This window comes from Pithys albifrons, chromosome 3, assembly GCF_047495875.1.
Source record: "Pithys albifrons albifrons isolate INPA30051 chromosome 3, PitAlb_v1, whole genome shotgun sequence".
NCBI lineage: Eukaryota > Metazoa > Chordata > Aves > Passeriformes > Thamnophilidae > Pithys > Pithys albifrons.
Window position 1 is genome coordinate 49529234 of NC_092460.1, and position 20235 is coordinate 49549468.

The window sequence follows — 20235 nt, forward strand, 5'->3', positions numbered from 1 at the left end:
TAGGGCGGGCCCTGTGGCAACAGCTTGGTCCCACCCAGTCGCTCGACTTTCCGAATTCGATTGGCTATTGCGATTGTCTGTCACGGAGATCCGCTCTTCTATTGGGCGGCAGGCCCGGGCCGCTCCAAGTGATCTCTGTTGTGTGTGTATGTGTAGAAAACAAGCCGAGCTGGCAGCGCGGCTCCCATTGGCTTCGCGTGCTCACCGGGGGCGTGACCTCGCTTCATGAATAATCATGATCCCGCCCACTGTCGCCATGGCAACATGCAAATCGCGCAGCTCGAACGCCGCTGATTGGTGGGCACCGCCTTGGCGGGACGGGGGCGGGGCCGGGACGGGGGAGCGGAGGGCCGGGTAGGGAAGATGGCGGCGGCGGAGCGGAGTCGATCCCCGGTTCCCGGTGGCTCCCCGGTGCCGGCCTGTATGTTCGCTCCGGAGCCCGACTCCCCGGGCGGACGGCCTCGTGTGGCGGCGGCCGCCTGTCCCCTCCGTGCCGCCTTCGACGGCGAGGATGGCGAGGCGCTCAACGGCGAACCCGAGATCGACCTCACCAGCAAGGTAGGCCCGGCGGGGGCGCGGGCGGCGGCGAGCGCCATCACCCCGCCGGGCCCCCGCTGCCCTCCTCCTCAGCGGCCGCCCTGCTCGGAGGGCTGCGCCCCCTCCAGCCTGTCCGCTCCCCGGACCTCAGGAGGGCGAGGGGCTGGGGCCCGCCTGCCTCCGCCGGAGCGGGAGGCTCCCCCGAGGGCTCCCCCTGCTCCAGCATCGCTCGGGCGGGCGGCAGAGCCCGCGGCGCCGTGAGGAGGCACGAGGGAAGCACGGTTAAAGGTGTCCCGTGCCCCGGCCGGAACAGGAGGATGCTGCCAGGCTGCTCCGCCCGGCACCTTCCCCTTCTCGGCTTCCCGAGGGGTATTCGCCGGCCCGCGGCCGATGTAGCATCTTCAGCAAGCGCAGCGTTTGGAGCTGACAGCTGCTGCAACGTCCCGCTGCCGCTTTCCCTCCGCGCCAGTTCTCTGTAGTTATCTCTGCTGCCAGTTGTATTAGTTCCTGGGGCTTTCCTCACAGTATTAAAAGAAAGTCAGAGCTCGTAACTTTTGAGCACAAGGGCTCAGTGACAGGGGTGTCTGGCTCTTGCACACGGGGTTAAATCAACACAAAAAGGTTTGTTCGCCTTGAGCAGTTTCTTTCTGAGACCTCAGTGACAGAAGTGTGTGGTGGTCTTATTTCTGTCAGAAGCAGTTCTCGCTTTCATCTTCCAGAAAGCTACATTGTAGTAATATGTGCATGCCAGAGCCTGCCACAGACTACATTAGCTGCCTTTCCACACCATCTTCTATTTTTTCCCTGTTGGCCGATCTCTTTAACTGTATACCTTTTACTGCCATGGGTTTGATGTACCATGGTGCTGTCTCCCACACTAAAGTCTCTTGAAAATTGGTTTGGTGATCCAGAAGTCAGCATTAGTTGGTGTTTCCTCGTAGTTTTCTGCCATGTCTCCTCTTCATGCTTTTGGCTGAAGTTGTTTGAAAGTCCTCGACATTCTCATCCTCTGTGCACAGGAAAATGGGGAGAAAGGAATTGTGGTGTGTGTGGACATGGAAACATTGTTTGGGTTTTTTTGAGGGTTTTAATGTAGTTCTGTAGTAAAACACGTGTCTTATAAGATAGCAAAGAACAGAAATCAAACCTGCAATATCTATTGAGCCACCTGTTCATGCCTTAATGAGCTGGACAAGATTTTTATACAGGTTGCCAGTATTGATCTGTGCTTTGTCTTGGACATGACTGATGTGGAAGAGTGCCAAGGAGGATGCCAAGGACTGCATCACTGAGTCTTGACAGCCAGGAACCTGACCAAAGCACTGTTAAAGAGAGAAGAATGCTTTTCTCACACAAACTCTGTTTGTGGTGTGTCTTCCATTACTAGAAATCTGCAGGCGCTGTGGAGGTGGTAGGTAAGCTTTTTTTTTTTACTTTTTTTTTAGACCTTATTATAATTACCTTTTCTGTTCAGCACTATTCACCTGCTTTGTTTTCCCTGGACCTTTCATACATCCCCGCCTTGTATGAGAGCTAAAACTGAGCTCTGCTCCATCTCTCCAGGTCAGTCTTTCACTGTGTACTCAAAACAGCAATCCCATATGGTGAGCTAACCTGTACTTCCTTGATCTCCTCCTTCTTCTGTCTTCACAGCTGTATTGCTCCCCTCCAGTCCATGCTTAAAATGGGAACTCCCATTGCAGTGTGTTTGTTTCCCAATTGCTACTTCTGTCCTGGTCTGACCCACCCCCTGACTGTGTTACATACTTTTCTCCCAGTCCCCTCCCAGTGCATTCACTGTAAGGTGAGCCCTTGTTAGAGAGGAACACTTTGGGGCTCAGTTATCAAGTGCTTCTTGTCAGCTGGTCAAGCAAACAGTTCATTCATCAGCACAAATTCATCTTCGTGTTGACCTTAGTGGGTGTTTGTTTTCCCATCAGTGCCAACGCACTGCAGCAGTAATCAACTTTCAGGTCAAAAACCAAATCACACAAGACTATTAGGGAAACTGATACTTATATTAGATCTACATTGACAACAGAACATTAATAACATTTGAGCTGTGTGTATCCACAGGGAATAGAAAACAAAATACTGCATTATAGAAGCTGCCTTTTCCCTGATTTCCTGATGGCTGGTGGTGGCCTTCCAGCCATGCAAAATATCAGGCTCTATTTTTCCAGTAAAGAGCAGCACTGTGTACCACATAATACTTGGTTTGCCCTCAATATTTACAATTTTTCTGCTTTATGGATATAGGATGCTTTTTTTGTAAGGATGCTTTTTTTGTAGTACTGGTATAACCAGAGCTCAATCTTGCTGGTCTCTTGAAATTGCTGTTAATTAATGCTAAGGTCTCTTGCTTGCTGTTGGGCTGTGCAGAATGGCACAGTCCAGTCTGTCCCCCAGGAGTAACCTCAGGCACCCACCCCTGATGTGTGTTAATCCCAAAACTGATCAGAGGAAAGGTGGGCAAAGCCACCTCTCCCCAAAGATTGGGAATGGAATTTAGAGAATGGCATCTCAAACTTGTGAGATATGTTTCCTTCTGCTGCCTTAAGAATTAAACAGTAACTGGTTGTTACTTCTTTGTCCTGTAGGAAACCTGAGGTTTGCTAGACCAACATGACTCCTCCTGATAACTGCTCAGTGCCTGGCAAAGTGGAAAGAACAAAGGCGAACAGTTTTGACTTTGTGAAAACCTCTGAAAAACACAACTACATTGTTCAAGCATGGAGAGGGTTGCTCAAAGGTGTAAAACAAAAAACGCAGAGGGGCCAAAATGGAGGGCCTCTCTCTGACCAAGGACACATCAAAGACCAGGCTCTCTCTGTCCAGGAAGCTAAAAAGATCTTCACAAGAGCACATCAGGTCTTGCAGTGACACAGGAGACTGCAGAACTGGCTGTGGCTGCGGCTGCTGGAGCAGTTATAAATACTGAACAGCATGGAAAGCTGCTATTTCATCTGCACATACTTCTCTTGGTGTCCCACTATTTCATATCGGCGCCAGAGTAACCTTTGGAGGCAGCCTACCAATGGAACAGCCTTAGCAGCGCCTTTGCATGGCAGTGAAAGCAGCAGGGTGGGCGAACAGTGTTTTGAACTGATGTACATGAGCTGGTGTTGTTTGGGTCTCCCAGCCCTCCTGCCTGGCAACATGAAGAAAGGGTACAACGAGCTGGTCAGCTGAAATGTCCCTTGGTGCTTTTTACACACCTGCTCACACTGCTGAAGCACTTGAACTCACAGAATAATAAAGCTGGTGACAAGATTTGAAGACACTGAAGTTGGTGTGCCTCTACTCTGGTGGCCCCTGTTATTCTCTTGACCTTTATGTGTGTGACAGCCTGTTTGATAGACCTTCCTGAGTCGCTGACCTGTGCTGGTGCACTGGCCTAAACAGTGAGCCTGTCTACAATGATTCTAGGAATTCCTGAAAGTACTTGCAGGGCAAAACAAATCCTACACATCAACACACGTCCTTCCATTCCTGCCCAGATCAAGCCTGAGTGGTTGCTGATTTCTCTGTCAATACATTTACACCCAGTGGTTTCCTTCAAGAAGAAAACAAAACTGAATGAAAAACTAATAAAGACATAACTCAGTCTTTTGTAGCATGAAATGGAAAGACTATGTGGCCTTCCAGATCATAGTGCTTTAGTACCCTTTGCAGACCATGCCAAGTAATTAAAAGGCTTAGACAGGGCATGTGTCCAAAATAAGCACGTAAAGGTGATTGTCTCTCTTGTAGCTGTTTGGCCTTTTCAGGCACATCTGTGCTTTGGGACCCTTAACATCTGAGGAAAGCATTGCTTTGGCTGCCTTAAACTTTCTAATCAGTACCTGATATCTGTCCTTGAGTTTCCCAGGTGCATCATTATGGTTTTGAAAGCTGCCTAAGCATTATTTGTGGGGTTTTGGATCCCCTTACACTCTGGATTTCCAGTAAAGGCCTTTATCATCTATGTGGTGGTGGTAGTAATAGTAGTAGTAAAGGTAGTTTCTCCTTGAATAGACATTGTTTTAGCTGTGCTACTAAGTCAGGCTATGTTACAGAATCTTGGGCAGACTTGAAGGTGATACTGTGAACTGCTGTAAACCATATATTTTAGGCAAATCTAGCACGGCTTTCACACTGGCCTTAGTGCATAGCTCAGGGAAGTGCATCCTCTAGGTTTGGGGACAACTAGTGGAGATATGGATGTCATTTAGTGTTCTGTGGTGCAGGTGTGCTTACCCATAGGACTCTTAGTGGGTGACAGCCTTTACAACTCTTATTAAAAGTGCCCTTTTAATAGAAATGTGTATCTCAGTTGCTTCAGCTGTTGAGCCACTGTACCAAGATGCTTGGCCACCTACAGATTTTTAACCATGGAGGCAGCCAGAGGGGAAGTACCCTGAGTGATGTGATGCATCCTTGGTCTGTCCCTGCCATGCCACCACTGTGGCTGCTCTGTGCCAGTGTCCTCAGCTGTACTGTGTGAGCAACACGGGATTTTTGTCAGAAGTGGTGTTACACCATTCTGTTCTAAGAAAAATAATTTCTGAAGCACTGTCTTGTTGTCCTCATTTTCTGCTTTGTTTCTGTCTTATTTTTTTCATTCTCTTGATGCCTCTGCAGGGGAGGGTAAAGGAAGTTGTGGTTCTTGCAATAGCTGCAGTCAAAACTTTTTGGTAGCACAACTAACTGCTGACTTGCAGAACTGCAGCTCTCCACTGGTGAAACCTCCAGATGTGCTCATACAAACTGCTTTGTATGTTTGCCCCTTAGCACTGTAGTGTAAATACCTAAAATTCTCTTAGAAGTGTGAAAATAGTACTTACTCATGTTCTCTGCTTTCCATCTGGCCCTTAGAAAACAAAAGGGGAGATCAAATATGTGGAAGACTTATGAGATTTTCTAGATTTTGGTGCCTTGGTGTGCTCTGCCTGTCCTGTCATGTTTTGGGGGAGCAGCAGCACTCTGTGTGACAGAGTCTGTGGAGTACCCAGCTAAGGAATTTCTGTGGAGAAAATATCTCCTCCCCTTTCTGTTTTCCTTGCATGGAAATACACTGGAGTGTTCACTTAAATGTGGCTTTTAAACACTGGTTACATCAAAATGAGATGCTTGGTATTCTTATTTGCTTTGAAGTGTATCTTTCAGCATAAATGAACTCAGCTCAGACAAACAACCTTGTGCAGTGTCACAAGGAAATAGCTGTCAGCAAAACTGGTTTAAAAAACAAAACAAAACAAAACAAAACCACCAGAAAGCAGTCCTGGAAAAATAGCTCTTGTCTTTCAATAAAGCACATGGATTGATTGTCCTTGTAACAGAAGCTGGTTTTGAAATTGTTTGCTTGACATCTGCAAATGGCTATTTAATCTTTTTCCAGCTGGTGATGGTGAGTCCAACTTCCGAGCAGTATGACAGTTTGCTCCAGCAGATGTCAGAGAGAATTGATGAGGGATGTGGGGAGACCATCTATGTCATTGGGCAAGGATCAGGTGAGTATAGTTTCCTCAAGAAAACAACAGAAAACTTTAAAATGGTAAGAAAAAAGTAGTTTAATCTCACTGCTGTGCAAGGTAATGCTTACTTTTCCAGAATAACTTGGAAACCTCTATAAAGTGTAGCAGAATAGGTGGCTGCCAGAAACTGTCTTATGTAGTGGAACTAAACATATTTTTTGTATAAAATCATACAAGTTCTTTTTTGGAAATAAGGCATATCTTGTCTGAGCACACCAGGAAAAGACAAGGGGTCTAAAAGTATAGTAATGGTTTTAGTACAGATGTCCTCAGTGTCTGTGAAAGTCTTGTTCTGACTGATTTTGTTGACTGCTCCATTGGAAATGACATATTTTCACCCCACAGGAATGTTCAGATAGCCAGAATATATGCTGCTGACTTTCTTTATTAGTGTGTGTCTATACTACGGAGGGGAAGGTTTTCCTTTTCACAGCATGAGGCCTTTATTGCCACATCATTTGTGTGTGACCACAGTCATTTGCCTTTGCATATTTTAGCAGATAGTGTGGATTACCTTTTTTTACCTTTGAACATTTGCATCCAATGCTTGTAAAGTAATATTGAACGTGGCCTTGCTCTGAATTCAGAATCTCTTTTCCGAACCTAAAATAATTGGCTATCATAAGACTAAATGCATGTTTCAAATATACCAGATACCTGCTGGGTATGAAGTTGTCATATCCATTCACTGTGTCTGAGGAAGAATACAAAACCCAGGTTGTGAGTGCCAGAGTTGGCTGAGATAATGGAAGGAGAGAGCTGCGTTACTTCAGAACTGTGTCTTTTTGGGTTTTCTTGGAGTCTTGCAAAGCAGCCAACACAGAAGAGAAGCCAGAATTAGTTGGCCAGTGGTCATGCGGCCAATAAATATGCTCCTTCAGGCAAGTTTCCCATATGTAGTCTGAATGGTTGGTGTTTGGGATAACCACATCTGCAGTGGAGATCTAACTAATCAGGCTAGTTAGTATCTGCTATCTTTTCTAGGATACTGTGTGAGAGTGTTAACTGAGGGTCATTGCAATGATGTACTTGGAAGCAGGCGTTTCGTTCTTAAAATACGAGCCTAAACTTCCGAATTCATTTTGGGTTGCTGCATAGTCAAGGAACATGAAGATATTTTCAACAGAGAAAGAATCTTGGTATCCCCTCCACCATCACTCATTGTCATTCACTTTGAATGTCTATGATTTTGATCATCCCAGATAGCCAACTTGGCAGACTGAGAAGTGAATGAAGAATGCCAGGAAGCTCACTGCTTCATCAGTGGCAACCCTTCCATTTCTGCCTTGGCTCTTATCCTCTACTGTTCCCTACTTCTTGTTCCCCTTCTATGACCCAAGACTCCAGCTGTGAGGCTTTTTGTTTTCCTCACCATCTCAACAGCTTCTCAGCCAGCTTATGAGGTAGGCTGAAAATCACCCACCCAGTAACTGCTGGTGTTAGAGCTGTGCAATAGTTAAAATGCTGATTAGTTCATGCAAGCTGCAGTTACCGCTTACCAGCTCATGCGTCAGCCATGCAGATGAACACGCACACGTGGCAATAGCTTTGCTCATTCAGGTGCAATGGGGCCCTCCACCTTGTTTCTTGTTTTGTGGGAGTTATTTTACACACCGAGGAGATTCTGTCCTGAAATCCGTGCACCTTCACAGCACCTGGGTCAAGAGGGAGGCTGTGGTGGCCTTGACACTGTCTAGATCTTTGCCACTGGCTTGCTCTGACTGTTGGCTCTTTGTTTGGGTGAGGTGTTCGGAGGAAGCAGTGCCTCCTTGTTTTTTTTCTGGTCCCATGTGCTGTCAGCTTTTCTTTCAAGTGCCAGGATGAAGGCAGTGAGAAGGCAGTGAGATATGCCAAAAACATTCTTTTAACTGGAGTATGTGGGGGCTGAAGAAATTTCTGTGCGGGCTGGACCTGGAGAAAATGTGTACTTGGGGTGTGGTTTTATAAAACAAGCTGATTGTTTACACTGGTCCTGCATTTCACTGGTTAGTTGTGTTGATACTTCAGTCACAGCTTTCCTTTTGTTAATACTTTACCCTTTATTGCAATGCAATAGGAGATCTTTTATCTAACTGAAGGACATACATTACCTCCAGCATGTGAATTAAGGGAATTAGACAGAAATGTGTCTTTCTTGCCAATCCCAAAGTTAATCCAAAAATCGTAAAAAATATGTAAAATATTATGTATTAGTATAAAAAATATGTGAAAATTGCAAAAACTCCTCTAGATGAAAGATGGTGCTTTTCCAGTGTCTTTTAAGACTTAGAGTGAAGACCATCTCTTTTCAGTTTGGGCAAAGGATGCTTAATCTGTGTATGTGACTGACGTCTCCAGTCCACGTATGAATCCTGATGGGTGCGAAGGTCTCAGGCAGGATGATGTTGCTGCTGGCCATTGCAAGGTGGTGCTCACTGACTGTTCTTTGTCTCCTCAACACCACACCAGATGGGACTGAATATGGTCTGAGCGAGGCAGACATGGAAGCATCCTATGCCACACTGAAGAGCATGGCAGAGCAGATCGAGGCAGACGTGATCCTCCTGCGGGAGCACCAGGAGGCCGGGGGCAAGGTGCGCGACTACCTCGTTCGGAAACGTGTGGGTGACAACGACTTCCTGGAGGTCAGGTGAGGAGCTGGGTGGAGACAGGGTTAGTCAGCAGCTCAGCTGCATTTTTACCCTGTGAGCAGTCTGTGATGCTGAGCCAGCAACACCGGTTCAAGCCTGGGCACTGTAGCTGACCAACAACTGGAAATTGAGCCTGACCACTCCTTGCTGATGAAATTGCCTTTTTGTTGTTGTAGCTGTCTCTTTTGTGAACAAACTGTTGGGAGACATTTGTCTGTGTTTAGCAGAGGGCTGTTGCTGTCTGGGGGCGGGCTTTTCAGTTTGGGGATCTTTTGTATGCTGGGGTCTCAGAAAGAAGTGACATGTGCATGTGGCAGTATGCATGTGCCTGTGCACACTGCTGGAACACAATACTTTTGACTAAGGATTTAGTTCTAGTCCAAGGCTGTGATGATCCAAGTCACCTTTTACTGAACATATACTAGCTTATGTAACTTGAGAGTCTGCCCAGACCTGGATGGAGTAGATTTCCAACATTTGCCAACAGCCATAATAGCCACCTTGAGCAGAGTCAAAGAAGCAGCTTGCTGTAGGAAGTGGTTGTCTCTTCTAAACCATTTCATTGTTATTTGAGCTTTTCCTTTTCTAGGAACAACAGTTTCAGTTTTTGTGTTCTACTTAGCACTTGGTGTTGTTGCAACATGAGGAATATGAGAAAGGCAGAGGTATTCTAAACCAAGTGGGCATTTAGTCTTCCTTTTGAATCGCCACAGCATATATGTTGGATTGCAGAGACAAAGAGTTGGAAGACAGACATTCTGTATGGCATCAAGCAATGTCAGGTTCAGTTGACTATGTTCTGGACACCAGTGGTATGTTTCCACAGTCTTCCATATCCCAGTTCCTAGAGTGTGGGATCTCCACTGTTAATAAATAACTGTAAGAATCTCTCCTCTGCTTGCAGAGGTCTAATAGTTTTTAATCTCTGTTTAAAGGATAGGGAGAAAAAACCAGCTCTTTGCAGGAGCAGTGATGTTTGGGAGTTTTTGATAGCTTGTTTGTTTCTTTTGGTATTGTATTATACTAGATTCCTTTTTCCTTTCCCCTCCAGGGTAGCAGTGGTTGGCAATGTGGACGCAGGAAAGAGCACGTTGCTGGGTGTCTTGACTCATGGTGAGCTAGACAATGGCCGAGGCTTTGCTCGGCAAAAGCTCTTCCGCCACAAGCACGAGATTGAGTCAGGCCGCACCAGCAGCGTGGGCAACGACATTCTGGGCTTCGACAGTGAGGGCAACGTGGTGAACAAACCCGACAGCCATGGTGGCAGCTTGGAATGGACAAAGATCTGTGAGAAATCCACCAAGGTCATTACTTTCATTGACCTCGCTGGTCATGAAAAGTACCTGAAAACCACCGTCTTTGGCATGACAGGCCACTTACCTGATTTCTGCATGCTTATGGTAGGTAGCAAGAAAGATGTATTGTACCTGCTGGAATGGGGCTGTTCACAGCTGTAACTTCTTTCCTATTGAGAAGTCCCTGTGGGTTTGTGGAGGGAGGCAGCATCTCACATTGCTGGAGAGCAGAATCCTCTCTGGGTCTCTCTCCAGGACTCTGAGGCAAGTGCCCCAAAGCTATCAGTCCCAGACAGGCCCAAGGTTTGTGATTCCTGAAAATGGGAAGTTTTCTAAATTCTAGAAAACCATACTAAAAATGGGGAGAAATGAGTCCTTTGACAGTGTCCAACAGCATTTGAGATGAGCTGGGTGTGCTCATACAGTCACAGTGACACACCTACAGCCTGATGACAGTCTGCTTCTCATCTGGCACAAGGCCTGCTCTGTAACCCAGTTTACTGCAGGAGGAACATTTGCATCCTTGCATCTTGCATCCCTGTGTCTTGTATCCCTGGTGTAGGTTGGCAGTAACGCTGGGATTGTTGGCATGACCAAGGAGCACTTGGGCCTGGCGCTTGCACTTAATGTTCCCGTCTTTGTTGTGGTGACCAAGATTGACATGTGCCCTGCCAACATCCTGCAAGGTGAGTCCTACAGGCTCTCTCCAGGGCTGTTTCTTACCTCTGTGTGTGCTGCTGTCCTCTGCTTGGGTTCTGGAATTACTGCTAGAGGAAAGCAGTAATCTGATTTTGACTGCATCCTAAACACCTTCCATCAGTCTATCCTTTTTCCCTTGCCCATTTTGCAGATGCTTCACTTGTAGTCACCATGTCAAAATTAGCCATGTTGGGGGACTCAGCTGGGCAACCCGAAAGTGTTTGCTACACTAAGAGGAGCAGCATACAGTAGGGGTTGGGGCTTTGCTTTCTCTCTGGGTATTTAAAACCTGGAAGAAGAGTCTAGACATTCTTTTGAAAGCTGCTTTCCTCCTTGCCCATAGTTTGAGTGTGTTCTTAAGCTGTGATTGGACTTGTTCTTCAGCAGCTGTTGGTGAAGGGGTAGCTGCTTGTTACATCCTGCTCACCTGGGCACGTCTCAGGAACACTGGCATAACTACAGCAGCTCCTTCCTCTGTCTGAACAACCAAACAACACTCAATAAATCACGGTTTGAAGCAGCTGCCTATGTGGGCTGTGGTAGCAGGAGCATGGGAGCCAGGACTAGACAGAAGCACAGATGGCAATGATTAGTGGGGGCTAGTGATTTTTCTTTTTCTCAGCAGCAGTTAAAGCAGCACCTCTAACCCCAGCAGTGACCCGTTAACCAATGCTTGATGTTTTTTCAGGCTGTGACGAATTCTTACCCTTAAAACTCTCTAAGCATTTCTCACACCTTCAGGAACATGCTGTAGTTAATTGGAAGAATGTGGGGGGGAGGGGCTATGATCAGACTTAAGAATCAGGGAAGTCAGTGCTTCCAGTACTGTCTGTGGTTAGTTCATTACTGTAGAAATCCAAGTGAACAGAAGATAATCTGAATATCTCTGTAGTAGTTATTTGGCAAATAAATGTAAGGCCTGACCATAAGGTAATAACTGGGAAGGAAGGAGAACATTTGTCTCGGTGTGAGGGGAGAAGAGCTACTCTTGGGAAAAGCCACTCCTGTGACATGCTCTGTTTAAAGTAAATAGACACAAGATTTGACTCAAGTGTATCTGTGAAGAGCAGATGGCATGATTAGATATTTGTGTTTCCGTATCCAAAACATTACTTTCCTGTAGGCAATCATTTGTCCACAAAACCCCATCTAATTGGATGACAATTGTAGAATATAAATTTTGTGCTTTTTTCAGTCCTTATTACCCTTTTTTGGTTTGTCCTCATTCATTGTAAGGCACTTTGCAGGAGTCTGATGCTAGTGTATTAGGTAGCTCCTCTGCTGGCTCTTAGTTATCAGACTTAGAAAATATGTGAAAAAGAGGCAAAAAATGAAAGTTGGGAGCCATGAGATTTGTCCCAAAACACAGATTTCTGAATCTGGTCCACCCACACTGTCTTAGTCTGTGATGGTGATCTTTACCTCTTTGATGCTTCTCAAGCCTCCTAGGGCAGGGTGACTTTCTGGGGAAATGTATTGAGGTTTGTTTGGTCAAAATTGCTTTCTAAATGACATGTTCTCGAGTATTTCAGTTCCCAAGTCCTGGTGGTTTTAATTTAATTCAATATGAAAAATCCTTTATAGGAAGAGGAGATACCTTGTAACTGCTTAAAGCTACTAATAGACAGCTATAAAATGTCTACTTCACAGCTTTGCACTTGCAGATGCAAACTTGTCTGTCTGTTTGTGTATGGTGTCGCTTGGCAGCAGGCTGGCATGAAATGGAAGATGGAATGGCTCCTGGGTCCTACCTGGGCTGCATCAAACTCATAGTCTCACCTTTAGCCATCTTCTTCTGTCTATTTGTGGCCAGAGCACCCGTCTCCCTTCAGGGAGAGACCCCACAAAACTGATTTGTAAAGACAGGAGATGCTGCCCTAACAATATTCATTTCACCCTTTAAGAAACCCTGAAGCTGTTACAGCGACTGCTGAAGTCCCCAGGGTGCAGGAAGATTCCCGTGCTGGTTCAGAGCAAGGATGATGTCATTGTAACAGCCTCCAACTTCAGCTCAGAGAGGTAACGGGAGTAGAGGAGAATGATTTCTCTTTCAATCCTATTTGGAGACTGGGTGAGAGGATTCAGAAAGAGGAGAGTCCCATTGTCTAGATGTGTGAAGGTTGCATCTGCCATGTGGTGTGTTGATTCCATAAGAGTGTGTTGATTTTGAGGTTGACCTGCTTGTGTTCCCCTCTCTGAGACAGAAATGAGAGGCTGCTTCTGGGCAGTCTGCAGAAGATGTCAGGGCATTCAGCTTCAGTCCTGGAACCTTACACATTTCCCTGAATGTCATTAGAAGGCAAAGGCAATGTTGCAGGTTTTCCAACATGGGGTGTTGTGCATCTGACTGGTTGCCAGGCTCTCCCTTCCTAGCACTGTGTATTGAATTCAGTCCCAAGATTTTGGATGCCTCCCTACATGCAGAAACCCAGGCAGGAAGGTGAATTAACTCCATTTTCGTCAATTTTCCTTTACAGGATGTGCCCAATTTTCCAGATTTCAAATGTTACTGGGGAGAATCTAGATTTGCTGAAGATGTTTCTTAATCTCTTGTCTCCACGGACCAGTTACAGGGAAGAAGAGCCAGCAGAATTCCAGATAGATGATACTTACTCTGTCCCGGTAAGGGGCCTCGTATTTGGTAGAATGTTCCCCTCCCTCTTTCAGGTTGAATAATGTATCTTCCGTACAGAGGGAGTTCTAGACCTATTCTGCCAGCCTGCTTGAGTAACCACAATTACTGTTTTTTCCTTTTTATGCATAGGGTGTAGGAACAGTTGTCTCTGGGACGACACTGAGAGGCCTAATCAAGCTAAATGACACCCTGCTACTGGGGCCAGATCCCCTTGGCAACTTCCTACCTATTGCTGTCAAGTCCATCCACCGCAAGAGAATGCCTGTCAAAGAAGTGCGGGGAGGCCAAACTGCCTCCTTTGCTTTGAAGAAGGTGAGATAATCTGCTCTAGACCCCCACAACAGGAACCACCCTCCTAATTTTCGAGTGCTCTCAGAGATCAGCTGCTATAAGACTGTTTCTACAAACCTCAGCTGCCTCATTTTGATGTGGAATAAAATCCCATAGAACGTCTGTGGGTTCCACATCCTGGTTGTTCCTCCTGAGAGGTGTCAGGTGATAGCAGTGCCCCTAGTTAATGACTAATAGTGTTGAAGATATCTAACAAAGCAGAGGCATTGCAAGAAAAGTCTCCTTTTGGGCTGGAACTGCATTGATATGCTGGGCAGTGTATTTACACTATTCCTCTTGGATTGTGGGACCAGCTGCATGATTTGGGATCTGAAAAGAAGCAAAATTTGATGTGATTCCTCTTGTAAAAAGGTTTCTGTCAATAGAAGCTGAGCTGCACTGATTTTAAGGGGATAAAGTTTAAGCTACACCATACTTCATGGGTTCAGGCTTATCATGTTGTATTAACAGACATGATTTTAGAGAGCTCATCTGCTCAGGTAATGTGTAACCAGGATGTATGTTTTGCTATTAAAGGAGCAGTGAGGTATATATGTTGGTGTCCAGCATTCCCAGCACTCCAGCTGAAGCTTTCTTAGAAACTTCAGTTCAGCTTGATTTTACAACCTTTCCATAACAGCATATACATAACATACTGCTTAACAGCTCTTGCTTTGCATTTTGCTAAGCATGAGAGAATATCTAAAATCCCTTAGGATCCTTTTGGATGCAGTAAACCAGAGAAGTACATTTCTTCCCTGGAGAATCATGCTAAGGTTTTCTGTGTCTCTGCTTTCCAGATCAAGCGTTCTTCCATCCGGAAAGGCATGGTAATGGTGTCACCCCGCCTGAATCCACAAGCATCGTGGGAGTTTGAAGCAGAGATTCTGGTGCTACATCACCCCACCACCATCAGCCCACGATACCAGGCCATGGGTACGTGCCTCAGTGTTGTTTCATCTTTATTTTCCAGTGGTACCAGTTTGTATCAGCTCTAGCCCGAGAAAATTCTGTTCCTGATGGCTCTGTCAACGTGAATATATGCCGTAGTTCTGGTTTTGCCTTTCCTGGCAATGTGTAAGAGAGAGGGGAGGGAGCTGACAGAGTGGAGGCGGCTGTAAGGTAAAAAGGAGATGTGCGCCCTCAAGTGTTCTTGGAGCCTGCCGGAACTGCATCTACATGGTGCAAAGATTCTTCACCTTCAAATGCTGATGGAAGGACTTACTTGGGGTCCCACCCTCTAGCCAGGCTTCTTGGTGTTTAGGATTCTGTTGAGGGTGCTTCAGGACAGGCTCCATTTGAAGGCAACTGTTCTAGGTCATGGTGTTTTCATTTTGAGGACTGAACAAAGGCCAGCTGCATGACCCGTATAGTCTTTGCTGTAGGGTAACGAGCTGCCTTCAATATCTGTCTGAAGCTCCTTCCACTAATGGCACTGGCTGCTGAAAACCTTTGTGCATTACATTCGCAGTGCATTGTGGCAGCATCCGCCAGACGGCCACGATTCTCAGCATGGACAAGGACTGCCTGCGGACAGGGGACAAAGCCACAGTGCACTTTCGCTTCATCAAAACCCCGGAATATTTGCATATAGACCAGCGGCTGGTCTTCCGTGAAGGCCGCACCAAAGCTGTGGGTACCATAACTAAGGTAAAGGCTGAAGAGTACAGTTTAGTTTTGCCCATTAACTACTTTTTACACACTGAGAATCCAGCAGGAGAATCCAGACAGCTCTGGAAAATTGAGGGAAGAGGCTGTCCTTCAATTACAAACATTAGCCCTGACATGGGTTGTGGATGACAAATGAGGTTTATCATGTGGTGGGTCTTTTGCTGGCCTGAGTGAAGGAATGTGAAAGTGGGGGGTGAACCAGATGCATCTGGTTCTTAAGGCTCAGTCTCTTTCAGGCATCTTGTAGCTGGTTCCTTTGAGTCATGTTGTGGAGGGTTGAATGGCCCTTTGCTCCTGGTAAGGGATCTTGAGGGCAGCTCAGTGTCCTAGGTTTCTTTGAATAGCTGCTGCTGCATTCCTCTTGATGGCTATTAGTATAAATTCTCCGGAGGCTTTTTGTTAAAAGGCAGCATTGAACCTTGCCAGATCAGCCTAGCTATTTTAATGCCGAGTTTGACCTCTCCCTTTGCAATTTTGCAGTTACTCCAGACCACCAATAACTCGCCAATGAACTCTAAGCCACAGCAGATCAAGATGCAGTCAACTAAGAAGGGAGCTGTTATGAAACGAGAGGATGGTGTTCCCACTGCTGGGGTGGCAGCTGGAGGCCTGCCAGCTGGGGACGAGGTCCCCTCAGCAGCTGCAGCCCCATTGACACCTACTGCCCTACAACCACTGGTAAGTGAGGAAAATACCATGCCAGTCCTAGCTGTTTGTGTCCTGGTTTCATCTGTTGGAGGAAGGGCACACTAAAGCACAATCATTATCCCCTTATACCTTGAACTCACCTTGGGATTCAATGTGCCACAGAAACAAATAGAAATGTAAGTAATCTTACAGCAGAAATCATAATTCTCTGATGACTGAATGACCCCATGGCTGACCTTCCAGCAGACAGTTGCTGAAGGTCGTAGGGCAGTTGAGATTGGACCTCAGGAAGTGTCTAGTCAAACCTCCTGCTCTGAGTAGGATTAGCTGTGAGGTCAGACAAGGTTGCTCAGGGTTTTATCCAGTCATGTCTTAAAAACCTTCAAGGGAAGACTGCACAACCTCCATTGGCAACCTGTTTCACTATGACCATGGTCACAGGGAAGATGTGTCTCCATATACTGAACTAGTAGCTGAACTAGTGAAGCATCAATGTCTGAATGAGATGTAGAATATCCCTATACTAGAGAAATTACAACCTGAGTAATTTTGGTCATTTGCCCTGTCAAAGAGGTAGGATGGAGACATCCAAGGAGAAGAAAAGGCTTATCTCCTTCTAGAGAAATTTATCCAGGTTGTTTTGTTGGTTAGGACTACTCAGCTCAGCTTGTAATGAAGGATACCTAGCCTTTCTGGCCTGAAAGGAATGGAAACTCAATTCTAACTGTAGGCTTTGGGAACTATTTATCAGCTTTATTACTGATAGAAGAAAGATCTTTTAGTGTACTTATCTAGTAAGTGAAAAGTTCAGGAACTGATTCTGTCAGGAGACCTAGTCGGTGTTTCCCTTCTTAATTCTAGCTATATTAGTTGCCATTGGTCAGATCTCACCCTCTTTAGCCATGCTGCCTGCTGAAAGATGGCCCTCTGGCAGGGGTTCTCTCCCTCTGCATATATTTGGGGCTTTGCACCAGTCCTACGTCTCCTCCTTGTCTTGTAGCACCACTGTGGTTTTAAGTAGCACTCCCAGCTTGCATTTTGTTTCATCCCTCCCCCTGATACTCTGTTGCTTTTGTTCTTGCTTACCTCTTCCTCTCTCTCCTTGCTGCTTCCTCTCAGCCCGCCCTGGATGAAGAGCCCCACATCCGTGAGGGCAATAAGGTATTTGGCTGATTTCAAAGAGGAACAGTGGGTTTTTTGGCCTGAGGTTGGGAACAGAGTCAGGTTAGCAAGAGAGCTATAGCAGGGGGACGGGGGACTCTCCTTTCATTCTGCACAAAGTCAAGGGAGCCTGAGGCCTTGATTTCCTGGATGCTGAACCCCATGGCACCTGTTGGCTCTCTTGGGAGTGAAGCACTCAGAAAACTGGGAAATCAAATCCTTCTCAGCTTGAAAGGCAGAAATTTATGGTGCATCTATCTCTCCTCCTTCCCTCATGGTGTGTGTCTGCCTTACCTCCTTCCTGCCATGGTTGGATGCTGATCAGTCACAACTGCCCTCCCACTGTCTGAATGTGTGCATGATCCATCTGAACTCCTGCTATGCTGATACTCTATTTGAATGGTCACTTTGCACTAAAGTCAATCTTCTTGTTTTTCAGTCAAAAGTTGGAGGAGGAGGCCGGCGACGTGGGGGTCAGCGCCATAAAGTGAAATCTCAGGGAGCCTGTGTGACTCCTGCCAGTGGCTGCTGAATTTCTTATTCCTCCTCTCTCTGAGGGATTCCTCTCCTTCCCTTCATTTCTTATCCAAAAGATCAAGAGCAGCTTAAACCAAAACCCATCCCAGCTGATTGGCTGCAGAAGAATCGTCCCTCCTCCCTGAAGGAAGCAATGGAGAGGAGCATAATTTATAAGCTAATGAAGGTGATAAGACACAGAGAACTGAGTAACTGACACCTTCCTTCTCCACCTGTCGACACATTTTTGTACATTATGGGCTTAGTTTTTATTCTTATTAGTTTTTATTATATTTTGTGTGCATGAAGATGAAAGGAGAGACTGGATAGAACTGCAAAGAGCCAGTTAGTTGCCTCCCTCCTCCCTCACCCCTTTCTGTCCACAGGACTTGCTGCTCTCCCCCTGTTTGCTGTCTCAGATCCAGGGGTTATCAAACACCTGAAATTTCTGACTTGCAAAGGTCAAAACACATTGCTTAGGATGGCTCCATGGGGCATTGTTTCCTTACCACTGTGGCCCTGTGCCAAATACGTTTCTGGATTCCCTCCCTCTTAAACTATTTCTAAGTGGAATTAATTTAATGTTGTAGTGACTGAAGTTTGAAAAAGATGATAAGAAAATTCTTTAGTTGGAGATACGAGGGAAACAAATTGGAAAGCGGTTCTTGATGTTAAATTCAGGGATCCTATGCTAAATATCCTCAAATAATGTTGATAGCACTTAAGATTATAATTAGCAACAGAGTTAAGTGGGCAGATGTATGCCCATCCTGTTACCCTTCCCATTGTGCTGCTTTTCCTAGTGTTTGTTCAGTGCACATTGAAGCAAATCTAACCTGCCTCTCAAGGCTGCAGCATCTCAATTGACAGTATTAAGAATATAGTACAGGAACACTCAGTCCGTCCCCTGAGCCAGAGAAAGCCTTCTCACTTTGACGGACAGAGGGTGCAGGTGGCAACACACCTTTGGAACAGAGACATTAGGCTAACATGACCTTCCCTTGATTTTGTCTACTCCAAGATTTCCAGAATCTTCCTGGAACTCGGTGGCCAAACTTTGCAATGGAAGAGGTAGGATTTGTCTTCGCTCCTCTTGACCAAAGAGGGCAGTGATGAATTGGTACCAAATTTATGGAAGTGCTTTCAGAATTGGAAGTACATGGTAATTTTTGTGACTTTAATTTCATCTTTTTTAAAGATTTTATTTTATTTTAATGATAAATTCATGCTTCTCCAGGAAGGCCCTGCAAGGATAGTCTATAAATTACTGTTAGAATGTTTTTTTAACCCCAAGTTGTGCTAGTGATTGATTCCCCACTTACTTCGATCTCCCTTCTAACCCTGTCTCTTTGCTGGCTCCAGTGAGCACAGGAGTTATCCTCTGCAGGCTTGTGGTGAGCTGTGGGAGCGTGGCAGCACTTTGAGGAGGAGGTGGCATCCTCAGCAAATGATGGCTTTCCCCAGCAGGTGTGGTCAGCCTCCGTTTCTCTGAGGGCTTCCTCCTCCAATGAAGGACTTTTGTTTTAGAGGGAGACTGTAAATCTTCTGTCCCTCCTTAGCAGGTTGTTCCTGTTTCTCATTCTGGGGCACCTGGGTGGAGTTCATTCCAATTCACCTTGTGATTCAAGGTGAGGCTTTCAAGCCAACTGAGCCGCAGCAGGCTCAGATGGGAGAGTGCATCTCCCAATGCCAACACCAGCACTCCAAGAACATTAAGCAGCATGGGAGAGGTGAGAAATGTGGTTTGGAGACGAGGGTCCTTTGCCTTAGAGACTGCAGTGGCCTGAGCATGGGTGGAAGGGGGAGGTCAGACAGTCCTTTTCCAAGCTTTGTGCCTGAATACCAGCACTCTCCTGGCGAGGGAGGAACTATAGGCGGCTACAACACTAATAGCACCCGCATTGTGAGGGGGTGTGAGGTGTGGCTAAGCAGGGCATGAGGGCCCGGTTGGTTTGTCTTCTGGCCCTGTAGCAGCATCAAACTGCATCTGATTGCGTTGCCCTCTGCTTCTGAGGGGAGCAGGGAGCTCCAGGCGGTTTTCTCTTTCTCCATTCCTTGTGCTCCAAATGAAGGAGACTGCCGAGACCGAAAGAAGGTTCACTTCAATTTGTGCAAAGGAGGTGGTGTGATCTCTCTTTTGTGACCAGCATTTAAAGATCACTCAGGCTGGTGTGATCTACAAAATAAATTTTAACAAAGTTTGTTCCAAGTTAAAAGTGTGTCTTGTTGCTTTTTGTCCCTTTGGAAAACCAGGCTCAAAGCCAGACCAGGGAGGTTTGCCTGGCACCAGTCTCCTTCGCTGGCTGCAAAAGGAGACTGCGTTCACAGTGATGGCAGGAGAGGGCATGCCATGTTACAGGAAAGCTGCTGCTGAGCCTCTGCACAGCCCTGACAGCTTTTACGCTGAATAAAATTTAGTGCACCCCGGCGGCAGTGGTTAAATGAGAGCAGTTGTGTGGTGTGAACTGTGTGAGATGCCTACAAGTGGGCGTGAAGAGCTGCTATAGCAAATCATTTGGGGCCAGCTCTATCAGAGAACCTCTGCTGCGGAATGCAGCTTTAGCACAGCACTTCCACCTGGGCCCTTGCTAGGGCTT

At 46.2% G+C, this 20235-nt stretch overlaps 1 protein-coding gene across 4 annotated transcripts; it reads left to right on the plus strand.

Annotated features, from left to right (window-relative positions):
• Positions 1 to 343: 343 nt before the first annotated feature.
• GTPBP1 (GTP binding protein 1) lies at positions 344 to 19170 on the plus strand. Of its 4 annotated transcripts, XM_071551784.1 has the most exons (14): positions 500 to 558; positions 1746 to 1952; positions 3138 to 3941; positions 5918 to 6029; positions 8502 to 8682; positions 9735 to 10083; positions 10541 to 10664; positions 12582 to 12696; positions 13155 to 13299; positions 13442 to 13624; positions 14443 to 14578; positions 15114 to 15292; positions 15794 to 15991; positions 17562 to 19170. In XM_071551784.1, the coding sequence occupies exons 4-14, from the start codon at positions 5924 to 5926 to the stop codon at positions 17652 to 17654; spliced, it is 1809 nt and encodes a 602-aa protein (XP_071407885.1). In that variant the 5' UTR covers positions 500 to 558; positions 1746 to 1952; positions 3138 to 3941; positions 5918 to 5923; the 3' UTR covers positions 17655 to 19170. The 4 variants fall into 4 exon arrangements, with proteins under 4 accessions (XP_071407883.1, XP_071407884.1, XP_071407885.1 ...); XM_071551785.1 differs by lacking the exon at positions 500 to 558 and having other exon boundaries at positions 605 to 1948; XM_071551782.1 differs by lacking the exons at positions 1746 to 1952; positions 3138 to 3941 and having other exon boundaries at positions 344 to 558.
• Positions 19171 to 20235: the final 1065 nt, after the last annotated feature.